The 9,863-nt window shown below is 49.7% G+C and overlaps 1 protein-coding gene across 1 annotated transcript; it reads right to left on the bottom strand.

Annotated features, from left to right (window-relative positions):
• Nucleotides 1-225: 225 nt before the first annotated feature.
• Nucleotides 226-9,656, bottom strand: LOC137556030 (uncharacterized). Its single transcript, XM_068271608.1, has 2 exons — nucleotides 8,133-9,656; nucleotides 226-315 (listed from the first exon to the last, which is right to left on the bottom strand). The coding sequence occupies exons 1-2, from the start codon at nucleotides 9,654-9,656 to the stop codon at nucleotides 226-228; spliced, it is 1,614 nt and encodes a 537-aa protein (XP_068127709.1).
• Nucleotides 9,657-9,863: the final 207 nt, after the last annotated feature.

Genomic DNA, 9,863 nt, shown 5'->3' with positions numbered 1-9,863 from the left:
GGTGTTACGAACACTGCCATTCAGCTGCATTTTAATTGCACATGAATGGCGCTCGCGAGTGGCAGACAGGAATATGAACTGTCCAACAAGTGTGCAGTTCAGCACCCCATCTGGAAGAGGCCTTAGTCTACCTCTTTGAGGCCTCTCTGCTATGCCTGCTATTGATGGGGTAAACGTTGTGGGGATGGCCCTTGTGATTCCCACAGCAAAGTTATCTGTTGGCAATTAGTCTTCGTGGTCCATTTCTCCTTGCAGGGTGCTCTGGTGAAGACCAGGGGTCCGCTTGGGCTGTGTGCTGCGGGGTTCCCATGCCATCTGCCAAAAGAGAACATATCAATAGTTGAAAAAAAAAGAAGTGTCTATTTCATTCATTTATTTCTTACCATGTGTAAACCTATTTTTAGCAGGGACTCCATACTATTGGCAGCTTCCAGACTCTACCATAAGTCCCCACCCTCCCCCTTACTCTTACCCCCAACTCTTCCTGGTAACCATAGTTGAAGATATACAAACATAGAACATTTATATCGTGCTTTTCTCCTGGCGGACTCAAAGCGCCAGAGCTGCAGCCACTAGGACGCGCTCTATAGGCAGTAGCAGTGTTAGGCAGGGAGACTTGCCTAAGGTCTCCTACTGAATAGCTGCTGGCTTACTGAACAGGCAGAGCCGAGATTCGAACCCTGGTCTCCCATGTCAGAGGCAGAGCCCTTAACCATTACACTATCCAGCCACCATATATAAGTCCATTGTCCATGAAATGAAGAGAAAGGTGGTTTACAAAGAGGGGCGGGGGTGGGGGATCCGGATTAAAACTTGCCTCCTTCGGGCCCCAGCTGCTAGAGGTCCAGGGCCCGTCTGTCTTCTTTGCAGTGCCACTCACATTCTAGTTTCTGATCTGAGAACTGGGAAGTATAATGAGAAACAGACTGGACCTGAACCTCTAGCTGCGGAGCTTTGACGAGGTGAGCTGTAATCCCTATCTGTCTATACCCACCCACAGCACTGTAACTCTGCAGATTAAGAAGGGGGCCTCAAGGAGAGAGAAGGAGACTAGAAGTCAGATTCCCCTTCCCCCACCCATGCCAATAGACACCAGGAAAATCTATAGGGGAGGAGCACGGCTGCTAGGGAAATCTATAGGGGAGGGAGGGGTGCCACTGCCACTAGACACCATCCACCAGGGAAATGTATAGGGGAGGGAGGGGACACTGCCATTAGTTACCAGGGAAATTTATAGGGGAGGGAGGGGTGCCACTGCCACTAGACACCAGGGAAATGCATGGGGGAGGGGAAACTGCCACTAGTTACCAGGGAAATTTATAGGGGAGGGAGGGAGCCACAGCCACAAGACTCCAGGGAAATCTATAGGGGAGGGGAGCCACTATAACTGCACACCAGGACAATATGTAGGAGAGCACTTTAGAATGTCTGCCTCTGCAGCTGGAAAATCTTGTTCCTGATGCTGGCCCTGGTTCAAAGTTCTGTCTGGTAGCATAGTGAACAAATGGTAACTTTTTGTGTGAAACAAAGCTTCTGCAGATGGAAAACCCTATTTAAAATTCCAGTCATATGACAGATTGTCAGGAACCGGCCCGCGGCACGCCTGCGTATACGGTTCCCGACTGCGGGTTTGACCAGACTGAGAGGGGAAGCCGCCTTAGTCAAGCTAAAACAAGGCTGGGACCCCTCAGAACACCTCTCACTGCCACCACTAGCGGTTCGCTAGACACTTCCACTCTGCTGTTGAGTCCTCAGCGCGCACTCCGCATTTTCGTATTCGGGTCAGCTTTGCGCTTAGGCCAAATACGGGAACGCCACACACCCACACACACACACAGTTGCAATCTTACACTGTCGTGAAGCAAGGACCCACTAACAGTCGTTTCGAACGATACTGTTAGCCACTCTGCTGTCGCTACTCGCACTGGCGTTGTTCGTACGTTGGGTCAGCTGCGCGCTTAGGCCAACGTATGACAAACGCCCCCACACGCAATGCAATTACAATTTCATACGGTAGTGTTGCTCAAGCGTACAATTAGGCATGAAACTTATACACGGTTACACTTCAGTCTCTTCTAGGCTATGAGTGTTAGTTTAGTACGGCAGAAGTCAAGCTTATTAAATAATAATTTAATATTCCAGAAAAACATAGAACAGTGCAGAACTTAATATATACAAAAAGATTACAAAAAACAAAGTAAAAATAGTTACAAGATAAAAGTTACGAAGATAACACACAAAGCGATTTTGCTTACCAAAATAAAGGGATCCAGATAGAAGAATCGTGGACTTTTGTGTGGACGGACACAGTTCTGGCTAGACCAGGAGTCCACTAGCTTAGGCTGGGAGTCCAGCCGCCGCTACCGTCAGAAGAGAACTGACTTCAGCTATCTGTCCCCTGCTTTTTATAATGCAATATTTGCCTTGAGGCTGCCAGCCTGTTTGGACGGTGGGGGGGGGGGGGGACTAGATTTAAAAACATCCTCAGACATAATTTGATTTCCCAGAGATCTGACATCCACATGTGAACAGTGTCCTATAGCACACACACAAAAAAAGACTTCGTTAACCCCCAATCTCCCCAGGTTACAAGTGACAATTGATTAAGGCTTTCACATTGCAGCAGGATGTCCTGTGTGATTGGCTTCAAAGCCTACTGCAGCCGGTCCAGGTGACAATTGCTCCCAAACGCAATACCCCTCTGAGACATTATTCAGACAACATGGTCTGACCACCTGTATAAGCTTCACAGCAACTGTCTAATTAAGGGTTTCCTAATTAGAAGCAGACAATGATAGGTAATTTACATTTTATACGGAATTCCAGGAAGCTAGTTGCCAATACCTTCAAGCCATACTGGCTGACATCCACCTCTGAAAGATACACAGCAGACATAAAAATGATAGAATATGTCAATATGTATTCCTAACATCATAAGCACCCCAATATATCTCCACACCTCCGCCGTTAACTTGGTGCAAGGCAGACGATCTTCCCAGATCATCTTGCCTGCACCTACACTGTTGGTTCTGCTTGACGGGACAGCCCATCAGCATTCCCATGATTGCTCCCCTTCCTATGTTGAATAGTGAAGCTATATTGTTGGAGAACCAAGCTCCATCTCAGCAATTTTCCATTGTCACCAGAAACCCGATGTAACCAACTAAGAGGGTTGTGGTCGGTGACGACCGTGAATACGCGACCATAGAGGTAGTGCTGCAGCTTTTGTAGGGCACATACAATTGCCAAGCACTCTTTCTCTATGGTGGCGTAGGCTACCTCCCGGGGTAGCAGCTTCCGACTTAAATACAGAATCGGATGTTCTTCCCCAGTCTGGTTTACCTGGCTTAACACAGCACCTAGGCCAAAGGCTGAGGCGTCCGTCTGGACCACAAACCGTCGGCTGAAGTCTGGCGCTTGCAACACGGGAGGGCTGGCTAGGGCCCTCTTTAGAGCTGTGAATGACTGCTCACATTCCGGCGTCCAGAGAATCTGCTGGGGCAGCTTCTTTTTGGTGAGATCTGTCAATGGCTTGGCGAGGGCACTGTAGTTGGGGACAAACTTTCTATAGTACCCAGCCGTTCCTAAGAAGGACTGAATCTGCTTCTTCATTTGGGGGGGGGGGAGGGGGGGGGCAGGACACAATGGCATCTACCTTCCCCGTATCTGGATGAAGCTCTCCCCCCCACCACATGTCCCAGGTACTGTACCTGTTTCCAGGGCCGGCGCTACCATTAAGGCAAAGGAGGCAGCTGCCCCAGGGCCCCAGAGCTTGTAGGGGCCCCCAGTGGCTACAAGAGGAAAAAAAATTTTTGCAAATCGGCCTTATAGTTTTTGAGAAAATCAATTTTAAAGTTTCAAAGGAAAAAAACAAAACACATTTAAAAACCTGTCGACTTTAATGGTTAATAGCAAATCCACCTTAAATGCTAGAAACCCTAAATTTGCAGGATATGTTAAGGAGATCATTAGGAAGAAGAGGAAAAACCAATTTTTCAAAAAGAGCTTATAGTGTTTGAGAAAATCGATTTTAAAGTTTAGAAGGAAAAAAGTATAGTTTTAAATGCGGTAAATGTCACTTTTAGTAGCAAACCTAACGGTAGTGTAATTTTACATGCATCAAACGAAAGCGCAGTAAATTTCCTGACGGGGTTTCCAGGGGGTCTATACGCAGCTGCAGCGCTTTGGCCAGGGATTGCTATACAGCCGCAATATGGCTGTATGAAGATCCCTGGCATTTTTTCCTATTTTCCCAATTTTTTTTTATGTTTAGAGTGTGGGAATTTAAAAAAAAAAATTATGTGGGGTCTTCCCTCCTGAAACTTTTTAACCCCTTGTCCCCCATGCAGGCTGGGATAGCCAGAATGTGGAGCTCTGACCGATTGGGACTTCACACCCTGACTATACCAGCTGCAAAAAAGGTCCCCTAATTCCGATTTTTGTTCCGGGGTATATGTTGGGGGGCCCCCCAGGTTTATTTTGCCCGGGGCCCCATTGTTGCTTAAACCGGCCCTGCCTGATTCATGCCGATCTGACACTTGCTAGGCTTGACTGTTAGTCCTGCTGCAGTGATGCGCCCCAAAACCTGTGACAGCTGCGCTAAGTGGTCGTTCCAGTTGGCGCTAAACACGGCGATGTCATCCAGGTAGGCGACAGCGCAGTGTTCCAAACCTTCCAGGAGACCATTTACAACCCGTTGGAAGGTGGCCGGGGCGTTTTTCATTCCAAAAGGCATTACATTAAATTCAAACAGACCTGAGGGGGTGATAAAGGCAGACCTCTCCCGTGCCTCAGCTGTTAGAGGGACCTGCCAGTATCCCCGACTCAAATCCACGATTGTTAGATATTGCGCGCCAGCTAGCTTATCTAACAATTCGTCGACCCTCGGCATTGGGTAAGCATCTGACGTAGTTATCAAATTTAGTTTTCGATAATCTACACAGAACCGAGTGGTCTGGTCCCGTTTGGGTACTAGCACTACAGGTGATGCCCATGCGCTGTGCGACCGTTGGATCACCCCTAGTGACAGCATTTCCTCAATCTCCTTGCTGATGTGGGCCTGAACCTCAGGGGAGACTCTATAGGCTGACTGTCTAACCGGCTTGTTATTTCTGGTGTCAACATGGTGTACAGCCAGGCTGGTCAGACCAGGGCGGGCTGTAAAGGTACCACGGTAAAGGGTCAGCACATCAGATAGCCCAGCCTGCTGCTCTGCTGTCAACTCCGGATTGATCTGCACCTCAGTAACAGAGTCGGTTTCCTGGGTGGAGGCCAGGATGTCAACCAGGGCCTCTGCTTCACCGTCCGGTAGCAAACTGCAGACAGGGAGAGCGCAAGCGGTTCTAGCATGATGTTCCTTTAACATATTTACATGGTACGTTTTCAGCTGCTTACCTCGGTCATCCAGCGCGACCACATAGGTCATATCACTAATCTTCCTATGTATGGTATAGGGCCCATCCCAAGCGGCCTGCAGCTTATTCTGTCGCATCGGGTTTAGGACCCATACCTTGCGACCTACCTCATAAACTCTCTCCCTAGCCCCGTGGTCATACCACTGCTTCTGGGTGGCCTGGGCTTGAGTCAGATTCTCTCGCACTAACCCCACCAGGGTGTCCATCTTTTCCCGGAACTTTAGAACGTATTCCACTATGGAGACCCCGGGACCCATATCCTGCCCCTGCCAGACCTCTCGAATGAGATCGAGGGGTCCGCGTACCCTCCTTAAAAATGTATTAGGTATTGCACACCTAGAATCATAAAGTTAGTATCTATATCTCTCGTAATACAAACGGGGTGCTGTGTCAAAGAATGGACATCAATTAAATAAAGGAAAGACACGCACACCAAGCCAATTCAAATGCTTAGACAAAGTGTATTCACAGTAGTGATAATATGAGCTGGTCTGAGCTCTCAGTACCAGTAAAACATAGCATACAAAAAGTGGCATACAAAATTACAGTACAAAACTACAATACATAGCATAAAATACCCTCAATTAACTGGAAAAGATGCATGTGAATAACATCAATGCATAAAGACATACACCAAAAACGGGGGGGGGCTAAACATGGATCATAAGACAATATTGCTTCTTGACCAGTATGAGTCTCTAGGAGATCAGAGTCCCCTATAATGCAAAGTCCAGGAACAAAGTCCCAACATGATAGTGAGTATAAGCCAGTGTAGCAAAAAGTGCAAGATGAGGTGCTGACACCCTCCTTCAATTTACCCAGACGTCGGCGTTTCGGAATTGCTTCCTTTATCGATGGGTGTGAAGTAGAAATGAGCAACCACAGCAGAGCGGGTGAGACGCTGCCTCTCACCCGCTCTGCTGTGGTTGCTCATTTCTACTTCACACCCATCGATAAAGGAAGCAATTCCGAAACGCCGACGTCTGGGTAAATTGAAGGAGGGTGTCAGCACCTCATCTTGCACTTTTTGCTACACTGGCTTATACTCACTATCATGTTGGGACTTTGTTCCTGGACTTTGCATTATAGGGGACTCTGATCTCCTAGAGACTCATACTGGTCAAGAAGCAATATTGTCTTATGATCCATGTTTAGCCCCCCCCGTTTTTGGAGTATGTCTTTATGCATTGATGTTATTCACATGCATCTTTTCCAGTTAATTGAGGGTATTTTATGCTATGTATTGTAGTTTTGTACTGTAATTTTGTATGCCACTTTTTGTATGCTATGTTTTACTGGTACTGAGAGCTCAGACCAGCTCATATTATCACTACTGTGAATACACTTTGTCTAGGCATTTGAATTGGCTTGGTGTGCGTGTCTTTCCTTTATTTAATTGATGTCCGCGTACCCTCCTCCCATATAAGAGCTCAAAGGGCGAGAACCCGGTGGAGGCCTGGGGCACCTCACGATAAGCAAACAGTAAGTGGGGCAGGTATCGCTCCCAGTCTCTCCCCTGCGATTCAACAAACACCCTTAGCATCTGTTTCAGTGTACCATTGAACCACTCACATAACCCATTTGTCTGGGGGTGGTAAGGGCTGGCCATGATGTGTTCTACCTGCATTTGTTTACAGAGGCATTCCATTAGGCGCGACATGAATTGCGGGCCGTGATCGGTGAGCATTTCACGGGGAAAACCGACCCGTGAGAAAATGCGCACCAATGCGTCCGCAACCTTGTCTGCCCGTATGGAGCTCAGGGCTACAGCTTCAGGGTAGCGAGTGGCATAATCGACCACCGTAAGAATGAAACGTTTCCCTGTGCTGCTGGGTATTGCTAGAGGCCCAATTATGTCCACAGCAACCCTTTGGAAGGGCTCCTCTATGATGGGCAAGGGCCTCAGTGGGGCTTTGTCTGTGTCACCTGCTTTGCCAACCCGCTGACATGCGACACAAGACTGGCAAAAATCGGCTATATCTGTCCCCATGTGGGGCCAATAAAAATTGTGTGCAAGCCGGGATTTGGTCTTGCGGATCCCCAAGTGACCAGCCAGGGGCACCTCATGTGCTATTCTTAATAGCTGCTCCCTGTACCTGTGGGGCACAATCAACTGCCTGTCCGCCTCCTCCACTTCAGACAGCTCAGAGGGAATAACCTCTCTGGACTGTACAGTCTGCCTTTCTCCCAGTACACCCTCACTTTGTCGCCCTCCACCGGTGCCCTGTCCGCCAGACCCCTGAGCTCTTCCAGGCTGCTATCAAGTCGCACAGCCTCGGAGAACTCAGCGCTGTTGGCCACAGGCACCAGGGAGGTGGCAAACTGAGAGGCCTCTGGGTCCTCAGAGCCAGGCTCTGAAGTGGAAGAGCCCGACCCAGTGACATCAGCCCCTTCAGTGGACAATTCGTCTGCTGCAGCCCGGTGAGCACTTCGGGTCACCACTGCAGCTGACGGAGCGTTCACTGTACACATGTCATTATGCAACACATCACATATTACATCAACATTATCTTCATTCCTGGTAACAACGTGTCCTCCTCCAGGCCTGGGCACTGGAGACTCACTAGGGCTGGATCCTAGTACACAGTCCGTAGCCCCTGGGGCCTAACCAGCACTCCCCGCTTGCACAGCATTATCACACAGTACCTTGCAAGAGTCCTGAACTTCTGCGGGGGATGCAGGCTCCATGGGGTTTGGAGTAGGCTCATACCGGGCCACTAACCGTCCCAGGTCAGTACCCAACAAAACGTTCGTGGGGATGGCATCCGTTACCCCCACTTCTTTCATTCCGCTGCCGGCCCCCCAATCCAGGTGGACCAAGGCGGTGGGTATGGCGGGGGTGACACCCCCAACTCCTTTGACAGCCATAGTCTTGCCAGGAATGTACTCCTCAGGGTTCACAAGCTGGGGGTGCACTAGAGTCACCTCTGCTCCAGAGTCTCTTAGACCGGTGGTAACCGTATCCCCAACCGTGACAGGTTGCAGATTCTCTGCATAGCTACCTGCATTCCTGGTGGCACACAACGCATTCCGGGCCCCGCCAGAGTTTGGGGCTTCCTTATTCTTTTCTGGGCACGTAGCACTGATGTGACCCGGTTTGTTACAGGCAAAACATCTCCGAGTGTCAACGGTGGCGGTTCTACCTCCAGGCGGCTGCGGGACTTGGCTTCGCTGGGTGCTCAGAGGAGAAGGTCTCGCAGTCTTTTCTCCCTTCCAGCTGGGCGCCGTAGTCCTCCGAAAGTCAGATGCTCGATTGGACGTGTAGGCATCAGCAACTTTCGCGGCCTCATCCACGGTCTTCGGCTCTCGGTCCCGCACAAACTGCCGGACCTCAACAGGACAAGTGTGGAGGAACTGGTCTTTTATTATCAGTTCCTGCAGGGCATCAAAAGTTTCAACCGCCAGTCCTTTTAACCACTGCTGGAAGGCAGTGCGCAGGTTGCACGCATGATCCAGGTAACTGTCATTAGGACCTCGCTGCACTGTCCTGAAACGTTTGCGATACACCTCTGGCGTGAGATGGTATCGCGCAATGATGGCTTTCTTAATTGCCTCAAAGTCTGTTTCTTCCTCCTGGGGGAGACTCACAAACGCCTCCAGGGCCTTGCCTCTCAGCCCTGGTGTGAGGTATCTTGCCCACTGCTCACGGGGCACCCCATACTGCCGACAAGTCCTTTCAAACCCCTGTAGGAAAGTGTCTATGTCAGAGTCCTTGTCCATAGCGGGGAACTTATCCAGGGGGATTCGGTGGACTCGCTCACCTTCGCGTTCTGCGGGTCCAGCAGACCGGTTCTGCTGCTGAAGTTTAGCCAGCTCCAGCTGGTGTTGCCGTTCACCACTTTCCCTCTCGGCCTGGTGTCGCTGTGCAGCTTGTTCCCTCTGGGCTTGTCGTATTTCCCTCTCTGCTTGCCGATGTTCCAGAATCAGCTTTAGGCGCAGTTCGGGCTCAGCCGAACCTAGTAGCTGTAGGTCGGCTTCCAGAGATGTCATCTCCAAGTTCAGTGGATCATCCAGGACATCGTCTCCACTCGCATTCTGTGGCGGGAGCGATTCCTCCTCTGGCGTGTCGTGAGCTGCATCCGCTGACATTGAAGCACGGGCTTGCTCTGCCTCATACTCCTCGAGGGCACGAACCAACTGCTCCTTCGTCTGGCCGCTCACCGTCTCGATGCCTCTGTGCTCACACAGGTTGAGTAGCATCTCTTTGTTTTGCCTTGCATAGCTGGATGCTTTCTGAGCCATCGTGTTGCAAAAAATAAAAATAAAAAAAAGGGGGGAAGGGAAAGCAAAATACCACGTGTGTATCTTTAAACAAAAAAAAAGTATATAGGTTCTGCACTGAGTAGACTTCCGTAGGCTAGTTGCTTCTAGCAAGCTTCCAGCCTTTAGTACTCAGAATAGCGAGCTAAACTGCGTACTAATGTACTAAACAATCCCACCGCTGCCACC

The sequence above is a fragment of the Hyperolius riggenbachi genome, chromosome 1 (assembly GCF_040937935.1).
Source record: "Hyperolius riggenbachi isolate aHypRig1 chromosome 1, aHypRig1.pri, whole genome shotgun sequence".
NCBI lineage: Eukaryota > Metazoa > Chordata > Amphibia > Anura > Hyperoliidae > Hyperolius > Hyperolius riggenbachi.
The sequence above is the reverse complement of the archived record's forward strand: the minus strand, read 5'-3'. Positions and strand labels throughout refer to the sequence as shown.